General features: G+C 31.4%; 1 protein-coding gene across 6 annotated transcripts in view; it reads left to right on the top strand.

The window, feature by feature from the left end:
* The window catches only part of LOC124429201 (histone demethylase UTY), a 54,453-nt gene that overhangs the window by 31,421 nt on the left and 187 nt on the right, over positions 1-22,845 (top strand). For 2 of the 6 annotated variants that reach the window (XM_046974161.1, XM_046974165.1), the window contains 11 exons: positions 10,059-10,237; positions 12,757-12,885; positions 16,076-16,259; positions 16,331-16,567; positions 17,083-17,238; positions 17,368-17,554; positions 17,662-17,979; positions 18,130-19,575; positions 19,679-19,934; positions 20,011-20,348; positions 20,506-22,845. The exon at positions 20,506-22,845 is cut by the window's right edge and continues 187 nt beyond it. In XM_046974161.1, coding sequence (XP_046830117.1) covers positions 10,059-10,237; positions 12,757-12,885; positions 16,076-16,259; positions 16,331-16,567; positions 17,083-17,238; positions 17,368-17,554; positions 17,662-17,979; positions 18,130-19,575; positions 19,679-19,934; positions 20,011-20,348; positions 20,506-20,721 — 3,646 coding nt within the window. In that variant the 3' untranslated portion in view covers positions 20,722-22,845. Of the gene's footprint in view, positions 1-10,058; positions 10,238-12,756; positions 12,886-13,098; positions 13,290-16,075; positions 16,260-16,330; positions 16,568-17,082; positions 17,239-17,367; positions 17,555-17,661; positions 17,980-18,129; positions 19,576-19,678; positions 19,935-20,010; positions 20,349-20,505 lie in introns of those variants that run through there. The other 4 variants (XM_046974162.1, XM_046974164.1, XM_046974166.1 and 1 more) reach the window with 4 other exon arrangements.

Raw genomic sequence — 22,845 nt, 5'->3', positions numbered from 1 at the left:
CTGATTTTTTCTTTTTCTGTTTTTTCTTTTGTTTTTTTTTTCCCTGTTGTTTCTCTGTTTTTTCCCTCTTAGATTATGAAAATATAAATTTAGCACTCGTAATACTACAAGCCTAATTACAATTTTAAAGTAGTGTTTTGAAATCGTTTAAGGATTTTTTGGTCCACCCTATAAATGCATACATACGTATATATATGTATGTATGTGTATATATATATATGTATATATATATATTATATATGTATACATACACATATATAGGATATATTTGATATCCCGTCTGCCGTAAAATCACAAGAAAGTATAAAAAGGGGAATCATGGAACTCAAAGAATTTCCTTCTTTTCCACTTGAGAAACTTCTCGGTTTGGTGGTTCCACCCTCGTAACTAAACGAGCAGACATGTATTTTCCATTCTGTATGTCTCTCTCTTTTTTTCTCTGTAATAAAACGGGGCCGTTTCATTCTTTCTTGGGACCTTTCAGAGTGAAACCGGCCGTACCAAAGACGCCATTTACCATAGGATTTTAGAAAAGTTCCCTTTACAAAGTGGAGCTCTTCTAGTTAAGTTTTTGTTCGCTTCCATCGTCCCTCTAACCTCCCCCACTCATTTCTTTTTTTCTTTTTCTTTTCTTCGTCTTCGTCGTCTTCGTCTATGTCTACGTCTTCGTCTTTTTCTTCTTTTACTTTTACGTTCCATTCCTCTTCCCTTTTTTGATCAGAATCCATCTAACCGATTCTTCTCGATCGACTTAAGATGGACTCTCACGCGAGACGAAATCGGTCCCTTCTTTTATTATACGTTCGCCCTTTCCGATAAAAAAAAAAAAAGGAAAAAAAAGGAAAGAAAAGAAAAGAAAAGAAAAGAAAAGGAAAGGAAAGGAAAGGAAGGGCCTAAGAATGAAAGAAGCTAGGGAATCATGACCTTGAGACGACAAAACGGATAGTACGAATACTTCCCTAACTTTTTTCTCTATCCTCTATCCTCTATATACCATACTCCTGTTTCTTTCCCATTTTTTTTTTTTTTTATATTGGACGCCATATTTCTCGAAAAAGTCATGTGATCTATCTAGGATTTCTCACGTGATAATATGATATAATGAACGCATAATTAATTTTCGTTTTAATTTTTTCTTTTTTTTTTTTTTTTCTTTTTTCTTTTACACGTACATATATCATATTAATTGACTTATTTGAAAAACAAAAAACAAATTATTTCTCTGATTGTTACTAATTTTCTTTCTTTCTTTCTTTTTTTTTTTTTTTTAATATATTACTCTTTGTTATGCAAAGAAAGAAAGAAAGAGACGCATCGATAACGAGGAAAACAAGCGGGAAATGCGATCGAACGTTATCTCATGTGTAATACATGCATATACCAGTCGAGCTATTCGAGATCGCTTTGTTCTCTTGAGAACAAAGTGCCGTTACGATTCAGTCCAACTACGACTGACAGTGACGCTCGTCGTACGAGGACAACTGAACTCGCTTTTGTTTACTCTCGTAAATCCCGTTTTTTTATGAAATGACGATACGTTTTTTCCTTTTTTTTTTTCCTTCCTTTTTTTTTCTCCTTATTAGTTGCTTAACCCTGTCGAGTTTAGTTTCAATGTTTTTTAATCTCTTTGTTGTTTGTCATTCATTTTTTCCCCCTCTGTAAAAATATTAAGTTTATAACGACCGATTAAATTATTATTCTTAAGTAATATCTCACAGTTTTTTTTTCTTTTTCTTATTTTCTTTTTTTTTTTTTTTTCTTTTTTCTTGACAAAATAATATTCTTCCGTACAGGTGATTTTTAACAATAGCCAATCCTATTTAAAATTCACAACATATGTTTTTTCTCTCCCCATAAGGACAATCCTAACCTCAAATTTAAATAGAACGTTCTCACGATTTCTTACAAAGAAAGAATCGCACGCAAGTTTTATGGAAAAGACGAGATGGAATACGTTTGTATGAGACCTACTCTCAGACATATTCGCGGTCGACAGACGGGGCCCGTAAGGCCCATGAATTTATTTCGTAAGCACACACTAAGGTATCATCCTCCAGCTGGTAAACAGCTGCCCACATCCTGTCTTCCGTACAATACTCATCCTTTCTCTCTCACTCTCTCTCTCTTCCCTTTCTCTTTACCTTTAGTTGGGCCCTCATCGTCGGGCCTTGTTCCTTGTACTTTAAGATCGGCCGACCAAGATGGTGGACAGGTGTATCGTTCAGACATACTAACACTTCTTGATACTCAAACAAGTATTAACTTTGGCACGCGACCACCGTACAGCTCTTTTTCCCCATTAAAAATCCATGTAAGGAAGAACTTCTTCTTTTTCTTCTTTTTTTTCATCATCTTCTTCTTCTTCTTTTTATCTTTCGTCTTCTTCCTTCGTCTTTCACACTGCGCTACTGCGCTCGACGGGATACCAAAGTGAACGCACCGTTTAAAGCTTTTATCGCCAAGAAGATGCGCTATCGTGTGTCTTACGTTCTAGCTTTAAGAGCTTTTACGATAAACATCATTGTGTTGAAGAGACAGACAAAGAGAGAGAGAGAGAGAGAGAGAGAGAGAGAGAGAGAGAGAGAGAGAGAGAGAGAGTGTGTGTGTGTGTGTGTGTGAGAGAGGATAGATGGCAACACTATCTTTCACGTTGGATGTCCGTTTTTTCCCGCCATTTTTTCGAATTTTTCGCACATCACAAATCAATCAGTTTACAAGTAATTTCACGTTATTAATAAATAAAAGATTATGTTAGATTTAGATTAATTAGACAGATTGACTTTATTCAGTTTGATTTTTATTCGATAATTTTTACGATTTATCGAAAACCATGTGTTTGAAATAAATATATGATTAATCAAATAAATTAAAGTAGTATCGTAGAATTTGTTTCAATTAGAATATGACGTTAAAATTTTTACCGACAGTATTATGCAAAATTACAATTTTTATTATTTATATTTCTGATTATTATCATGATCTCGGAGAGCGTGGATAAATGTACCGATCTGGTCCTATCCGATCCGATCGATTTTAATCGCTTTGAAAAAGCGAAGGGAGAAAGAGAGAATATGAGAGAGAGAGAGAGAGAGAGAGCTCGGACAAACAGGCTGTCCGACAAGATTTAGTTCGAGTTCTCGGGCCGTTTGCAGTTGCACCTGCATATGGCGCGTGCTACAAAGGTGAAACGCATCTGTCCCATTTCGCGCAATCACGTGCTCCTTTATGCATCTCTCCTCTATCCATTGACTTAATTTGATTACTTTCCATACTTCTTTTCTTACATATATATTTCGCAAGACAAACATTATTAATAAAAAAAAAAGAATGTTATAAAGTGTATCCAAGTAAAAATTTTTTAACGAACTTCACTGAATACAAATATATGGTTCTTTTCCTTTTTGATATATTTACAAATAATTTCATTTCATTTATTTATTTATTTATTTTCACATCATCCCATGTGCGAAGGGATAGAAAATATGAAATAAACAAAACAAAACAAAAAAATATGAGGGGAGAAAAAAAATATTTATCGTAGAATTTTTATAACGCGCGAAAAAGGCCGATCGGTGTCGTTTTGCAGGTGGGTCGTCTTTTCGATGCAGGTGTAACGTCTGTAAACGGCACGTGCATTCGTCGCTATGCTTCTTGTATGTCTCATCCTGTCTCCTCTTACTCACACATATATACATTTTTTTCTTTTCTTTTTCCTTTTTCTTTTCTTTTCTTTTCTTTTTTCCTTTTTTTTTTTATGCACACTTTTTTCTTTCGATATCATCATTATAGTTGAAATAATGTCGACATCATGCATTTCCAAATTAATCAGAAAATAATAATACCCAAATTATATCGTAAAATAATTTGATATTAATATATGTATGTAATATGTCGTATACGTATTTGTGGTTTGATAATCGCAATGACATTTCTAATGATTGCAACGTAGTCTAATGGAAAAAAAAAGAAAATGAAAAAGAGAGAGAGAGAGAGAGAGAGAGGGGATGAAAAGTGAACGTTTTCTTTTTCTTGTCATAGTATCTTGATCTTTGTCCGAGCCTCTGAGAGATCTCTCTAGCATTGCACGTGCAAAGGATCAGAGGTCATGCTGCAATGACTGGTCATTCCTCGACGAGTAGATGTAATCTTTCGCATTCGCACGTATGTGTATGTATTACCTATTTTGCAACATAATCCAGTAAGACCGGTATTTTGAAAAAGTTCTAATGAAAGAATATATATATATATATATATATACATATATATATACATATGTATATATGTATATGCATCTATATATTAGATAAATTACATTAAAAGAAAAAAAAAATTTTTTTTTAACAAATAAAATTGTTTTCAACAAGTGAAGTATCAATTGAAACAAATCATATGGCGAGTTGAACGAAACCTCTTAATAACTCAAACACACACACACACACATGTATATATATATATGTGTGTGTGTATAAATATAGATTTGAGTTGTAATTTTTATGCTAGTGAAAAAAGAAAAGAACCAAAAAGAAAATAAATAACTAAGGAACTTTTCGTAATCCATTATTAGACTTTATTACGACTCGTAAACGTTTATAAAAGATAAAGTGAAAACTCTGGTCTCAAAGAGCAACACGGAGATATAACAGTAATACCACAAACCAACAAGGTAACTGCAATAACAGCAGCAACAGCAGCAGAGCTGCCTGATGAACGCGTGGGCGTTAAACGTGGGGCGACGAGAGTGCAATGTGGGTCACTAGGAAATTGTTAGTCGACTGTCGTTCTGACTGACTTCCTGTGTTGCTATGCGTCTAATGCATACATACATACATACATACATACATATTTTATACATGATAAGTGTCTATGTGGTATGTGTATATCGATAGGTGTACATGTATGCATTTATATACGTACACACGCACACAAGCATGCATGCATGCACGTATACAATGACGATATAGGCGCCATTGTCCGATTCTATCGTAAGATGTGTATAGCATGAGAGACATGCTAAGAAGCAAGGAACACAACAAGACTAAAAAACATAACCTCACTTTTCTTCAACTATCCTATCTATACATAAATGTATACGTACATAGTTATGCAATCTATATATGTATATATATGTATGTATGTATGTTACGTGTTATATACAACGTGTTATATACCAATTGTTAATAATAAAGATATACGAATTTAATTGTTAAACAAAAATAAAAAGAAGAAGAAGAAATATTTGTTTTTATAATTTATACGAACTCTTGGAATAGAATATCTCGATGAAATAGGTAGCTTAAAGACAAAAGAGACAAGAATTATAATAGGGATATGGTATGGAATGAGGAGTGAGGGAATTTGTATGGGAAAGAGAGAAAGAGATAGGTCGACGATTATCTTGAGACTTGGCTAATAAATCATTCGAAGCGTGTGCACGACGGATATCTAATATCAAAGATTTCTGCTAGAGACAACGGAGTCATAGAATCTCGTGTTTACCTGTGTAGCCTTGTCAGCAGGCACCGTTGCAACCAACTTTCTTGCACAATAATATATACTGGAGATTCTTGCCTGGCAAGGATATACAACATCGAGTCTTGCTACCCACGCATCTTTTCCAACGTTGTGTGTTAATAACCGAATTAAAACAAACTAAATATACATCTAACACGTATCCTTATGTACCATTAAATAAATATATAAATAAATAAATAAATAAATAAATAAACAGTAGAATTTAAAATTATGTGGTTAAGTTCCAAATGCGATATATTTGATGCGCCATATTTGAAAACTTCTCGTTGAACTTATTTACATTTTATTTTATACTTCTTCTTTTTCTTCTATTTTTTTTTTTCTTTTTTTATTCTTTTGCTCGTTTATTTTTGTTTTTGAAAGTATATGAATTTTGTTTTTTTCTTTTTTAATTTCATTTGTAAATTTCGTTTGTTCCAAAAGTATTTCTATGGCGTTTGTAATATCAATTATTGAATTTGTATTACAGAAAATTATATGTACATATGTTTATGTATATGTATGTACGTATATATGGATATGTTTAAATATCGTATAATACCTACGATAATTTCCTACCGTAGAAGGTAAATTCTCATGGGTATAAAATGAGATTCGAGAAGAGAAAGTCAGTCGCGTGGCCATGCACGCGCCGACGCCATATTATACCATACAATACCATACCATGCTATTGGTATGCCATGGCTAACTCGAAGATAACGAAATTACATTTGAGAAAGATTGCTTTAAGAATGGATGAGTTTTTTCTTCTCTCCTAGAGAAATTTTTTTATCCTAAAAAAAGAAAAGAAATAAAATGAAATAAAATAAACAAACGAATAAATAAATAAATGGTGCAGCCATCTTTTCTTTTTTCTTTCTTTCTTTTTTTTTTTTTTTTCTTGTGTAAGAAAAAACAATATCACGTTATCATAAATTACGCGTAGACCTGTCGAGCTAACGAAAAAAAATAATCATACAAATTAAAACGGTATTATTATAATTTTTAAATATAAGGGAATAAAAAAAAAGTCAAAATGAAAGAGAAAATTCTCTGTTAAAAATGATTCCAAGAAATGCATACATATTTATATATATAGATATATGAAGTAACGAAGACAAGGGGAGAGACGATAAACGATGATGAAAGATGGCGGAAATAATACATGTATTGTAAACGTTTAACCTTTGGTTAATATCGTACGATCACCCCTTTCAACTTCTTAAATGGTTACGGGTAGATTCAGGAACGATAAAATTCAGAAAAAGAAGAAACCGAAACGAACAGAGTTATTCCTTTCCGGCTTGGACAGTAGTAGTAGTAGGTTGTGACTTATTTTTTTTTTTTTCTTTTTCTTTTTCTTTAGTGTTTAATGTATGTGTTAATAAGAGGTACACACGGATATATCAAGTAAAAGGGTTCGAAGGGCTAAGGAAAAGGTGTGTGAATGCGTTTGGTTGGCCCTATCGTTATCTCTCGGTCGTTCGTGCGAGACGTTAAGGACAAAACGCTCGTTAATAGGTCATACACTCGGTCTCGTAATTAATTTATGAGGTGCTAAAGCGGCCTCGTGGCTCCGAGAGAAAGCGAGAGAGAGAGGAAGAGAGAGAGAGAGAGAGAGAGAAAGGGTGCATTAAAATGCACCCCCTTTTCGTTGGATCATGCAACTCTACGGAGAAAATACGACGCGTCCGTAAGCGAGAAGTCAAACACATGACTCATACGTCATCACCGATTAATGGCGGCAAATTTCAAATATCCATTATCCCCGAAGTTGGTTTTAATTAAGAATATTTCAATTATTAGTCACATGTGATCTTTTCCTTCTTTCTTTTTTATTTTTTCTTTTTCTTCTTTTCTTTTTTAATATTAAAAATGTCACCTTCATTCACGAAGTTGGTTCAAATCACTCTTTTATTAATTTTATTTTTGTTTTGTTAACATTAAAAATTTCTTCTTTGTCCGTCTTTTTATATATATATATATATTTCTTTTTTATTTATTTGCAGTATTATTAGTGATTTAAAAAAATATATATATATATATATATATATATATATATATATATATATATATAATTTTCTCTGTAATAAAAGTGTTTGAGAATCAGAAAAAAAATATACAAAATTAATGTCCGAAGATTATTCATATTTTATCTAATCTAAGTTTTATATTTATATATACATATACACATGTATATAAACAAGCAGATAGGATACATGCGTAATGTGATATTAATAAAAAGCAAAATGGCGACTGTTGAACAGCTGTTAAAATGTCTCCTTGTTATTCTCACATTTACCACATTGTTTCATCAGCTTTGTGGCAGGTCACGTTTATCTTCTCTTTCAAAATTATGTGTGTATGTATATATATATATATATATATTTATACTATTATATTTCTGAAACAGATGACAATATATTTTCGCCAATAAATGTGTACGATAATAGCAACGATTATTTGCTCTCCTTGAAATATTTTAACAACGCGCCAGACCTCGTATTTCGTTCTGTCCTCGACGTGTGAAAAGTCTACTTACTATTACATATATGAAAGTACACACGGACTCAGGTATATATGTACATATATCTACGATTATATTCTTTTTTCTCTGTCTCTATCAATATATACATATATATACAGACATACACACACACACATATATATATATTTGAATATATATGAATATATGATGTATTTATGTGCGCCATTTTATCGCGTTTTACGATAAAATGAACAAAAAAGAAAAAAAAAAATAAAAAAGGATACACGAGAGACAAGAAATTAAAGTGGCTTATCTGTGCACACACATGCATAGGACGAAAACTACAACCTTGGTGTAATAATTTCTACTAATATATTTCTATAGGGTGTGCCAAAAAAAGTTCTTTGGATGTTTTTTTTCTTTTTCTTTTTTTCTTGAAGAAATCTATTTGCTCTCTATCGATAATTTTTAAGCTAATTCTTCTTTTTCTTTTTCTATTTTTTTTTTTTGCTCTCTGTTCTTTTTCTTCTCTTTTGCAGATTGTACAATTACAAGAGCTTTAACAGAGAACTGTCTTTAAATATATATTTACATTTTAAAGATGAATATGCATATGAATCTGTATTATGATGCATATACAAGCGGATATATTATTACTACACATATATATATATGTATGTATGTATGTATGTACGAACATATACTTTCTCACGGTCCGTTTATTATTAGGATCTTTCGCAACGAGCCACTGACATTTGCTCGTTCTTCGTTCACTTTTGTGTTCTACTCCTACACACTCCACTAAAGTTTCCTCGAGTGTACCAGAGTGACTCATTCCTTGAAGACAACGAACCCCGAAAAGGAAACGACGAGTGAACGGCCCAATGAATGGAATTCTTATGAATGAATGAATTTACTACCGTCGCCAATTCTTTTTTTTTTTTTCTTCCTCTCACTTCTTTTTCTTTTATTGATCGTTCAATAACCCATTCTAAGTTTTCTCTCTCTCTCTCTCTCTCTCTCTCTCTCTCTCTCTCTCTTTCCCTCTATCCGTTTTATTTTTTTAACTTATTCGATGAAATTGTTTAATTTTTTAATATAGATTGAAACACACCAACTTTTAGGTGAGCTAAAAATTTGCAAATGAAAAAGAAAAAAAAAAAAGAAAGAAAGAAAAGAGAGAATCGTTTTAAAAAGTCTCTCCCAATTTTTAATGTCACCTATGTAAACTTTTTTGAGTTACCCATATTTATGAAATTAAAATAAATGTGGTTCGATAAAACGAGTGTTAATTATCGTAGCGATTAAAATCACTCACGTTATAACTAGTCCTTCCTTTGAAGGTGAAACGAAACGCCAGAACGTGTCACGCACGCGTATGCACATTTCGTATGCAACTATCGCGATAATCGACGACAAATCGAGGCCTCGACGAACCTACACACTACCAATCAACCAACCAACTAACCAACCAATCAAGCAGCCTACTTGATTTTTATTTCGAGGTCATTACAACGAAAAAAATTTTTCATTTATTCTCCGTCGGAATTTAATAATTTACTTTTATTTTTATTTATTTATTTATTTAAAGTATGTCCCTTTAAATGATACTCCTGTTAATGTTACAGCAGATCGGAAAAAAGATTCTTGGGGCCCTTGTGATTAGGGAAAAAAAAAAAAAAAAAAAAAAAAATTGGCAAAAAAAATTATTAACCTGAAAAGAAGTCCTGAGAAAGAGTTAATTGATTCTTAAAAATCACTTAAGAATTTTTGGCCCGCATCCTACAATAATACAGTCTTTATGTAATTTATGATTAAGATTAAAGTGTGTGTGTGTGTGTTTATGTGTGTCTATCTGTCTGTCTGTGTATCTGTCTATCTTTTTTCTTTTTTACATAAAAACAATGATTAAATATTAAATCAATTAACGAGATAATAATACGCGTCAATTAATCTCACTGATTAATTTATATATATATATATATATATATATATATACACAATATATGTAATTTGATTTTAACTTGATCGATTCCTTTTTTTTTCCTTGTGTTTCAAGGGCGGTGAAAGCCTTCCAGCAGGTGCTATGGGTGGAACCAAGTTTTCCACGAGCCTGCGAGGTTCACCTAAGGCTTGGGTTGATGTTGAAGGTCCACGCTGACTTCGATGCAGCTTTGAAGCACCTGACGTTAGCTTTGATCGATGCAACCACACCTGCTTCCTTCTCAAAACTCGAAAGTAAGATTCTAATTTTATTAATCGTTCCTTTTCCCGATCCATGATTCGCACGTAATAAATAATATTTATATCGTGATTTACTTTTTCCTGTTTCCGTTCATTTTATCAGAAAAAGAGAGATAGAGAAAGAGAGATGAGAGAGAGAGAGAGAGAGAGAGAGAGAGAGAGAGAGAGAGAGAGAGAGAGAAACTATATATAATATACATATACATTATTTATTCTAGTAATTAAAATAATATGCATATTCATTTGAATAATTAAAATAATAGAAATATATTATGCGAACTCAACTATATGAATTTTTAATTTATTTATCTATTTTATTTTATATATTGTATGTACATATATATAAAATTAAATTTTTGAATGTGACCACTTTTAGAAGTGTATAATTTTCTATTTTTCTATATTTAGAAAAAAAAAAAAGAAATAAATAAATAAAAAGAAATGAAAATAAATAAATGTTCGAAATCGTATTGTATCTCTTGTTTTTTTGTTTCTTTTTTTTTTTATGAGTAATGATTTTTATAAGTAATTCACGTAAATGACTTTATCTCAGAATAATCTCTCTCTCTCTCTCTCTCTCTTCGATCATTTCGATCACTTTCTTCTCGTCAAACTTGACCTACTTTTCTAATGTGCGCGCGATAGTGACAGCATGTGGTGGTAGTGGTGGTGGTGGTGATGGTGGTGGTGGTGGTGTTGGTGGTGGTGGTGGAGGTGGTGGTAGTAGTAGTAGTAGTAGTATATCACATCGCCTGTGCTTTCAGGGCAATGACTCTATTCCGTAGGAACGCGAGAGTTAGTCGGTTAAGTCAGAGAAGAGAGACGACCGAGTGCTTCGAGGAAACGCGTAACGCGCGCCGAGAGTGTCAAGGTCGTTGCCATTTAAATCGAATATCCCTTCGGTATATATTGCGGTTAATAACCTCGTTTTTCAAGGTTGCTGACGGTTTTTTCTTTCTTTTTCCGCTTTTTTTTTGTTTTTTCATCCTTCAAACAGTTCCTCTAACTTCACGTTTGTCCACTATCATTCTTACAATGTATCCATTACTTCTTTCTATTTTTATTTCTTATGTACTTTTTTTCAATCGTCATGCTGGTATCGTAATTTCTAAATATACGACAAAAATTTTTAAAAGTAAAAGAAAATGTAAACAAAATTATATATATATATATATATATATATATATGTATTGTATTATATTATATTATATGTATATGTACACTACGAGCACAAAAAATTCTCAAGCTTATATATATATATATATATATATATATATATATGTGTGTGTGTGTGTGTGTGTGTGTGTGTATAGTTTTACAATATGACAAAAAAAACGAGGAAAAACAAAGAAAAATTAACCCAGAAAGTCTCTCAAAAATGAGTAATCAATTTTTAATATCACTCTAGGAAGATATTTTGTTGGGGGGCGGTGTCATTCTATATATATAAAAATATATATATTCTTTTTTTTTTAAACAATTGTTTTACATATTATAACTTTTTAAAAATTATTATTATTATTATTATTATTATTATTATTATTATTATTTATGATAATCATTAAAATTGGATATTCTCTATAAGAAAAGATTATTTTTATCATTCAAATGAACTTTTACTGAGCATTGAATAAATTTGAAGGTAGTCTTCTTTTTTTCTTTTTTTTAAACAATAGAGATTGATCATTTAACTTTTACATTTGTCTGATTTAACTTTCATTTATGTTAATTGTGAGTTTAATACAAGGAATAAATTATTGAGTCATCGAAATTACAAATTTTCCACTCTCCACACTCTTACTCTCTCTCTCTTTCTCTCTCTTTCTCGTTATTATTATTAGTAATAAAATCATATCTGTTTTCCAAGAAATTTTCGTATTTTAGTCATAGGTATATCCAAGCGGAAGTTGAGGAGTATCGTTAATCGTAATAAAATGAAATCTCGTCTCCATTCATTTCGATCAGTGACATATTCGGTCAATGGTGTCTATCATTCTCTTTCTATTTCTCATACACGCATACTCTCTCTTTCTCTTTCTCTTTGAACTGTTACAAAGTTGAGACAGGTGATTTCAATTTCCATTTAATTAATCTTTCAATTAGCGTGTGTGGAAGCAATATTTCAGTTTATATCACTCGAAAATTTGTGTTTTTAATTATAATTATTCTCTCTTATGTCGTCGCTATTATGCCAGATTTATCTATATTCTATTGATAGAACGAGAGAAAAGTTTCAGTGGTTCTCAACCACTCTAAATTTTTTTCTGTTCTTGCTATTTTCTTTCTTTTCTTTTATATATATATATATATTTATTTTTTTTTCTTTTTCTTTTCCTTTAATATTCTTCAACTCAAATTTAATCACATGACTAATGTTAAATATTTTATGTAATCTGTAATCTAAGAGATTTTACATGTATTTGTACGTTATAAAAAGAGGAAAAAAATATATATATATATAAAGATATTAATCACATATTTTTATTTATTTATTTATTTTTTTTTAATTGCAGTCAAATTTCATATCGCTCACCTGTACGAAGTTCAAGGAAAATATCGTCTAGCAAAGGAGCATTACGAAGCTTTACTCAAGGAAAAGGCTTTGCCGTCGCATTTAAAGGCTGACATTTGTCGTCAGTTAGGTAAGGTTAAAAAAGAATATATATATATATATATAAATATATACACATACATATATCGTCTATTAACAGTTTATACAATAACACAATAAAAATATCATTATCATTATCATCGTCATCGTCATTAGTATAAATCAATTGTTAACATGCTATTCTTCCAATGAGAAATTTTTCTCTTCTTCTTTTTTTAATTTTTTTTTTTTTGGAGGAACAGGATAAACTCATGGTGTTCCTCGTTTTCGGCCTAAGGTGGTTCAACCATAGTGTATACCAAGTAGCAGACACGTGTATTGATTTATTCTGAGTTAGGGGGGTGAGGAAAAGGGTACTAGAGGGTGGAACGAAGCGAGATAGAAATGAAGAGAGGAGAGGGAGAGGTGCGTGTGCACGAGGAACGAGCTAAATCTGTGAGTGTGTGTTTGTTTGTGTGTGTGTATGTATGTGTGAGAATGTGCGTTTGTGTGTGTGTGAGAGGGGGGAGAGATAGATAGAGAGAGAGAAAGAGAGCAAGATTGTATGTGTTTTCTGTGTACACATATATGAAGTAATAGATGAGGGTTGGTGAGATTGTGATTCTCATTCTGTCCTTGTCTCTCCAATATATATATATATATATATATATATATATATATATATATACACCTTTATCCTCTGTCCCTTTCTCTCATCTTTCTTCACCTTCAGGACGAGCTATTTTCCCTTCCTCTTTTTTCTTTTTTCTTTTTTCTTTTTTCTTTTTCACGGGGGCTCCTCTTCTGTTCCTCTTCTGCTCCTTTTTTTCCCGTTTGCCCTTTCGGCGTTTCGTATCTGGCAGATGGTACTCACATACACTCTGCAGTTTTTTCTCCGTTCTATTATATATATACATATATGTGTATGTGTGTGTATGTTAGGTTATGTTAAATAGTGATTAATGCTAATCTATTTATTCTTGTTATTATTAATTATCTATATGTATATATATATATATATATATATATATATATATATATATACTTATATATTATATTCTTATATTTCTTCTATATATTTCACTGAGAACATTGTTTATTGTAAATGTTTTCCTAACCTGTATCGGCAATGATTCTCGTTATCCTGACCTACTTAGATCTATAAAAATATTTCATCTGAAAATATAAATAAGATAAAAGGAGTATGTTAGTAGTTATTATTATTATTATTATTTTGTTTTTCTTTTTTATACTTACAGAAACTACATTTACGTATTTGTATGTACATATGTATATAAAAATTTTTTCTCTAGTAGTTTTACTTGTGATTTAAATCACGCCATTCAATCAAATTAATAATTGACACAATTTCATCGAATGAAATCATTCGAATTTAACGCTGCGTTCTCAACACATTCAAAGCCATAAAATTTCAAATCTATTTTGAACCGATCAATGTTGATCCTGATAGAATTTTAATAAACAAATTCCATTTATATTACTGCAAAACATAAACAATATTAATGACTTAAAAATTATACACACACATTCGTAACATTCGTAATGTTACCATAACCTTGAAATCAATTTATACATTTATATAAACAATGTCAATAATATCAAAGTTACTTTGGTTATATTTATAAATGTTCATAAATTTATCATAACCTCCAAAAAATATATATACCTATTTATATAGATATATATATATATATATATATATATATATATATATATATATATACATGTATGCATATATAGCAGTGAAACGTTCGTAAGCTTAATTGCCACTGCGCCTTGCTCGGATATTCGAACGTTTATAACGGATCAATTTGAGTGAGAGGAAGGAAGATGCCGTGAGCTCGGAACAGTAAGCCGGTTTGTCAGGGGATGCACTCAGCACCCCCTCCGATGCACCGAACGATGCACTTTGAAGACAAGAGAGAGAGAGAGCGAGAGAGAGAGACCACACAACCTACCTGCTGGTACCTCTTACTGGGCCGAAACGGTACAGGACTCCTCTCTTCACAACCTGTTTACGGCTTCTCGCGTGTTGGTACCGTGACCGGTTCGACGATCTTCCTTTTTTCCCCTTTCTCCTCCCTCTCCCACTCTTCTCCTTCCTTCTCTCTCTCTCTCTCTCTCTCTCTCTCTCTCTCTCTCTCTCTCTCTCTCTTCCTTTTATTTATTTATTTTATTAATACACATCCTATCGTGTGTATTCGACGTTGTGTTGGTTTTTTTTTCCTTTTTGTTTTATTTTCTTCTTATTCTTATCTTCCGTTACTACGCAGGAACAGTTTTAAAAATAGCGCGCCATTTTTTAAATCATTTTTATTCTAACAACCTTTTTCATATTTTCTTTCCTCTCACCCGTCATTCTTGACGTACTTATTTTTATTTTGAATTATTATAATCGCGTTATAATCCAGGATATTATATCCTAATAAATAAATAAATAAATAAATAAATAAATATATATACATATATGTGTATATATAAATAAATTAAAAAAATATGAAATATTTTATATTAGAAGTATTATTTCCTTTCTTTTTTCTTGCTTAACTATATCAATTTTTATTTCATTTATTATCGTAAGCGATGAGAATAAAAATGTTATAAAAAATAATTCGATAAATTTCTAACAAATGCGCGTTAAGTTTTATCATTTGACGTAAAGAATAAAGAAAAGAAAAAAAGAAGAAAAGCCGTAGAAATATTTACATTATCCGTTTAATATAACGAAAATGCAATAAATTTCAAGATTAATTACGTCATATAAAGTGTAATGAAAGAGAAATGGAGTATAAATTTTAGCAATGATAGTGAAAAGAAATTTTCTTTTTTTTCTTTTTCTTTTTCCTTTTTTCTTTTTTTACCACTCCTATTTCTACGCCTATGTTTTATAGAGGGGATGTAACTCGAGATGCAAGGGAGAGGAGGAAAAAGAAAGTGAGGGTAAAAGTAGCTACCCCTAGACTATACCTGCAAAAATCTATTCAGTTTGGCATTGGTCTAGTAGTAATAAAGGAAACAGACTTCCTCTTTTTCTTTCAGTACTATTCTCTGACTCCTCAGACTAAGTTCCCTTGAAGATTCACATTCATCTTAGAATATAAGGAACGAGAACGTAAAGTTTCATCAACATATTTGATACATGTTTTTCTTCTCATACGTAAGAATAAATTATTTGAATATTTTTTCTTATATATATATTTTTTTTTTCTTTTTTGTTACAGGATGGATGTACCATGTTGTTGATTGTTCCGTATTAGGTGTAACTAGACAACAGAAGCAAGCTATAGCTATTCACTGTTTACAAAAGTCTATTGAAGCTGAGCCTAAAAGTGGACAGAGTTTGTATCTTCTTGGAAGGTGTCTTGCTGCTTCTGGAAAAGTTCATGATGCGTTCATCGCTTATAGGTAATTAATAATTAACATTTAATTGATTTTTAATATAATATGTACATTTAATACGGTTTACATTTGGTTAGTAATCTTCTATACCTTTGTAGAAATTCCGTGGAAAAATCAGAGGGAAACGCTGATACCTGGTGCAGTATAGGTGTTCTATACCAGCAACAGAATCAGCCTATGGATGCACTCCAAGCTTACATATGTGCTGTACAATTGGATAAATCGCATTCAGCTGCCTGGACGAATTTGGGCATTTTATACGAGAGCGTTAGTCAACCAAAGGACGCATTAGCTTGTTACGTCAACGCATCTAGGTAACGTGAAGTACTATAGTCTTAAAAAAAAAAGGAAAAAATTGCACGTGGGTAAAAGAACTTGTTGAAAAGGCATACCAACTTTATTCCTGTGTGTTTAGCTGTGTGTGTATATACATATATATGTGTATATATATATATATATATGAAAGAAAAGAAAAAAAAAGAAAATGTTTAAAGATGTTATGTAAGTGGGTAAAATTAAAAAATGAAAAGCGCTTGTAAAACATTTCTTAAGGAAAATATTCTATGTCAAAATTTTTGAAGGTTTTGAATCATTATCAATTAATCCATCGTCGAAAATTTCGTTTATCTTTGTAAATTGTTATTGTTTATATATCTTGTACTTTATACTTTATAGTAGGGGCAACTTCTGCCTCATTCGACATGAGTGATACAAGAAAAGAGAGCTGTTGTAAGTCAAAGACCAGGTATTCGTTTGACTGAATCAAAGGCTCACCTGGTCACACAGTAAATAATAGTCTTTGCAAAAATTTGTTTTATATATTTTATAGAGGAAACAACAATACTCCTAATTGTACGGGCCCATTGGTAGGCCTTGGCGGTGCTAAGTCTGGTGGTAATACTCCGATGAACCCATCTTTACAACAGCGAATAAACTTTTTACAAAGTCACCTAAGTCAAGCACCAATGCCCTCTGTTGCTGCCAAGTAAGTTAATTTTAGGATGATGAAAATAAAAGAAAAAAGGTAATGTTTCTTTCTACCTCAAAGAGAAACATTAATATCTTAAATGATATAAAGAAAATATAAATTATTTCTTTTTTCTTTTTTTTGCAGAAGGCGGCAATTGCCGTCAATAGAAGAAGCTTGGAATTTACCAATAAGCGCAGAAATGTCTAGTAGACAACAGCAACAACAACAACCCCCTGGTGGTCCAGGATATAAATATGGTGCAGCACCATCTGGACCACCGCCACCTTATCCTCAAACTCAAGGGCAAAGTTTAAACACAAAAAGATTTAAGGTAACAATCTAAATATTTCTCCGATGATATTAATGATAAAATCCAAAATATTATATTAGAAGTGACTGTGATTAATTTTGAAAAAAAAAAAAAATTTTGATTATCAGCCTGGAGATGATTCAATATCACCTCCGTCTCCGCAAAGGCCTCCGCCATTTTATTTATCGCCACAACAATTACAAATGTTGCAATTTTTGCAACAAAATCAAAGTAGTTTAACGCCACAACAGCAGGGTTTACTTGCACAACTTCAGCATCAGTATAGAGCGATGCAACAACATCAACAACAAATTAGATTGCAGCAACAACAAGCTGCTCAGAGAGGGCTTAGGCCAGGACAACCAGGTTATCCTACTGCTTATACTCATGGACAGCCGTCTGGGCAACCTGGTGTTATAAAAAATTATGGTATCCCTCAGCAACCGGTATATAATTTTCTCCTTTATATATATATGTATATGTATATGTATATATATATATGTGTATACACACACACGCACACACACGCATACACACAGATGTTCAATATATATTGATAAAAATAAAATATATCTTAATGTCAATATTGTTTTCAGTTACAGCAAGGAGGAACTGTTGCTTTACAAACAGGATTTTCCGACTCAAACGTAGGCTACAATACCGTTGCAACGGGTAACACACAGACACCTGGCATGCCTTATAAATCTGCTTCTGATCCTAATTATCCTCAAAGACAATTAACTCAGAGCGGTCAATTCAATCAGTATCAGTCGAATCAATATACGGCACAAGGTTATGCTCAGATCTCTTCTACGACAAGTAGTTATCCTGAAGGTTCAGCAGGAAACAAGGACTTGGGTGTTACGGATCAAGAATTGCAAGCTTTATTGTCTCAGAAAGACATTGCGACGTCATTGGCGGAGGACTTGTTAAAACATTTTGGATCAGAGGATTTAGACGTTAAAGAAGAACCACCTGGTATTATGAACAATGGTACTTTGAGTTCTGGTCCATTTTCTCCATCCAATATGGAAGAAAATCCTGATAAGATAAAGGAAGTTAAAATGGAAAAGATGGATGAAATTCAACCATCGTCTACCTCCAATATAGAAATGTTCGATAAACACGAGTCTAAATCATCGATTCCAGTGGTCGAAACTATAAAATGTGAGGCGACGTCTAGTACAAATAAAAGTGAATCTATAACGCGAACAGAACCTGTTCTCAAATTAGAGAGTTTGTGCGAGTCGCAGCCAGAACAAGAATTAAGTATAGAAATGGATTCGAAAACTATTGTCGAGGCGTGTAAGGGCCAAGGATTAAAGGGAGTTCCAAATTGTTCGATATTAAGTGACCGTTCACCTCCACCGGCACCTCCAGATCCTCCTAGTCAAAGATTGACCAAGGAACAACTCTTACCACCTACGCCTAGTGTCTATTTAGAGAATAAGAAGGATGCATTCAGTCCACAATTACAAGAATTTTGTCTGAAACATCCTATAGCCGTAATCCGTGGTTTAGCGGCCGCCCTTAAATTAGACTTAGGTCTTTTTTCAACTAAAACATTAGTAGAAGCTAATCCCGATCATGGTATCGAAGTTAGAACACAAGTTCAACAGACGAGCGATGAAAATTGGGATCCAGTAATGGGTAGGAAGGTTTGGGGTTGTATTAGTCATAGAAGTCATACAACTATAGCTAAATATGCTCAGTATCAAGCTTCGAGTTTTCAAGAAAGTTTGAAGGAAGAACGTGAAAAGTCTCAGGGCATACATACATCGAACTTGTCGGATTCAGATTCGAAGGATAGTACAGGCGCAGTTAGGCGAAAGAAAAATGCATTTGGACTTGCTGGTCGTCCAGGTTCAAAAATGTTACGTTTTGGGACCAATGTCGACTTGTCCGATGAGAGAAAGTGGAAAATTCAATTACAAGAACTTATGAAGTTACCTGCTTTCGCAAGAGTTGTGTCAGCTGGCAACATGCTCAGTCATGTTGGTCACGTTATATTGGGAATGAATACCGTGCAATTATATATGAAGGTATGTGGAATATTATCTTGAAAATATTTTCAGCTGACTAAAGTTAATATACATATATATGCATACATATATACATAAATATTTCTTTTTTTTTTTTGTATAGGTGCCTGGAAGTAGAACACCTGGTCATCAAGAAAATAATAATTTCTGTTCAATCAATATTAATATCGGACCGGGTGACTGCGAATGGTTTGCAGTACCTGATGCTTATTGGGGTGTCATTTGTGCCCTATGCGAACGTAATAATATCAATTACCTTCATGGTAGTTGGTGGCCTTCGTTAGAAGATTTATATGAAGAAAACATTCCTGTCTATAGGTTTTTGCAAAGACCAGGAGATCTTGTTTGGGTCAACGCTGGTAAATTAATTTAAATTATATCTCCGTTACAAATAAAGAAAAATTCTTTTAACAATTTTTATTAATTATTTCTTAGGTTGTGTACATTGGGTGCAAGCAGTAGGTTGGTGTAATAATATTGCGTGGAATGTAGGACCATTAACTGCTCGCCAATATCAGCTTGCTATAGAACGTTACGAATGGAACAAATTACAATCCTTCAAATCCATAGTGCCAATGGTTCATCTATCTTGGAACTTAGCTAGAAATATCAAAGTGTCGGATCCAAGGCTATTCGAATTAATTAAAAATTGTCTATTAAGGACAATGAGACAGTGTTGTTTAATATTAGAATTTGTAAAGAGCAAAGGTGTAGAAGTTCGATTTCATGGACGTGGAAAGAACGAAGCATCGCATTATTGTGGACAATGCGAGGTAAGAAATTTTCATTGGATTGTTTTATTCATTGAAGAAACTCGATTTATAAAAAGCGTGCCATTTTCTGTTTTTTCATTCCTTTTTTTTTTTTTTTGTTTTGTTTTCTTCTTCTTTTCTTTTTTTTCCTTTTGTTTATTTTGTCTTTCTTTTGCAGATCGAAGTATTTAATATCTTATTTATACGTGAACAAGAGAAACGTCATGTCGTGCATTGTATGGATTGTGCTCGTAAACAAGCACCATCGTTGGAAGGATTTGTTTGTTTGGAAGAATACAGAATGCGAGATTTGATGGACGTTTACGATGGATTTACTTTACACACCTCATTGAACGCTCCTTCGTTATCAGGACAAGCCAGCCAATCCTCCTGAGGTTACATGCAACACAGATATTTGGACTTCTTAGGCACTTTACAGTGACTTAGATAGTACAATTTCTGTGTATAATATATATATATATATATAAATATATATATATATATATATATATATATATATATATATATATAAATAATTTATCTAATTAATAATAAATCTGTTAGTAATCACGACGTACCTGAGAGCTGAAAAAAAAAGTAAAGATAAAGACGACGACGATGATGATGATGTGTGTGTATGTAAATATATATATATATATGTATATATACATACATACATACATACATACACCATGAGAAAAATGAAAGATAATCTTTGTCACAGATAACTCTAATAGTTATCTTTTTAATCTTTCTTTAAAGTACCATTTATATAATAGTAATAATAATAATAATAATAATAGTAATAATAGTAATAATAATAATAATAATAATAATAATAATAATAATAATAATAATAATAATAATAATATTAATGATGATAATAATAATAATAATAATAATAATAATTAATGATAATTAATGATAATTAATGATAATTAATAATTAGTTCGATTGTTTGGAAATTTTGCAAGAATTTCGTATTTTCTAATTCTATTTCTCCGAGCTCTCGGGTATGGTTCTATTGTTGAATTCGAGAGAAGACTGTTTTCAATTGTAAATTAATTGAGTGAGAAAAAAAACTATGAGTATGTGTGTGTGTGTGTAAAGTATAAGGAGGAAAGGATGACGATAACGAAGGAAGCGCGCGCTTGTATATTAGTTACCAAATTCGATTAAACATTATTAAGATTAATCCGAATTTAGAATTAATAATGTTTAGTAAAAATCTGACGCGAAAAAAAAAGAAACAAAAAAAGAAAAAAGAAGGAAGATAAGAAAAGAAAATAGAAGAAAAAAGAAAAGAAGATTAGAAAGAAAAGGATCTTGCATTCTTTTGAACTGTTTCTTATATATAGTTAAGAGATTAAGCGATAAGTGATTTTTTTCTCTTCGATCTTATAATTATGTCTTAATTAGCTAATTAATTAATTGATTAATTAATTAATGTTTTTTTTCTTTTCTTAGATCTCTCATTTTACTTCTTATAATTAAGGAAAAGTGGTCGAACGAGCTAGTTAAAAAAATTTAATTAGAAAAAGAAAAATAATAATAATAATAATAATAATAATAATAATAATAATAATAATAACAATAACAATAACAACTCTGCGAGAACATTTCACTGCCACATAAGGATTACGTTGGAGAACAGTGTTCTCATTTATTATTATTATAGTTCAAATTCATGAACTATTATTAAGTATCGTTAACTACTTTTAAATTGATTAGAATATCTATTGAATGATAAATAAAAGTAATTTAAATAAAAGCGAAACAAAAGAGAGAGAGAGAGAAAGAGAGAGAGAGAGAGAAAAAAAAAGGGTAAATGACAAGAACTGATTGAGAAATTTGTACAAAGTGTGTCGAGATGAAAAATTATTATATTATTATTATCATCATTGAATTGATTTTGATGAAAATCATTCTCTTGTATAAAAGTGGCGGCATATGACAATGGCTAAAGTTCTAATCTCTACTGCCTAGAATGTATAATAGCTAATATTATTTTCTACGTCCAAATATAATGATAAGATAAAAGAATTATAATCCGAGGTATAAGGAGAATTGGCCCGTACTATCTATTCAAAAAAAGAAAAGAAAGAAATGAAAAAAAAAAAAAAAAAAAAAAAAAAAAAAAAAAAAAAGAAAAAAATAAGAAAAAAGAACATTTTTTCTAAACGTCAGAAAATGATTAAGATGGCCTTTAGAAAAAAAAAGAAACAAAAAAAGAAAAAGAAAAAATATAGAACGAACAGAATGTTCCAAAGAGTTGTCCAAATGATTGTGTTACAAACTATTTTTATTTATTTATTTTTTTTTTTGTTTTATTTTTTTTATTTTTTTTTTTACTTTATAAAAAACTATTAATTTTGTGTAACGTCTAATGTTTTGTATAATGTTCATTAAATTTCTATGATCTTGTAATTGATTAAAAAAAAAAAAAAAAAAAAAAAAAGAGTAAAGCGATTAAAATTGTTTAACAAATAATTTATTGTAAATACTTTGTAATGTTTTA

Source organism: Vespa crabro, chromosome 14 (assembly GCF_910589235.1).
Source record: "Vespa crabro chromosome 14, iyVesCrab1.2, whole genome shotgun sequence".
Taxonomy (NCBI): domain Eukaryota; kingdom Metazoa; phylum Arthropoda; class Insecta; order Hymenoptera; family Vespidae; genus Vespa; species Vespa crabro.
Note: the sequence above shows the minus strand (reverse complement) of the source record. Positions and strands in the feature narration are given on the sequence as shown.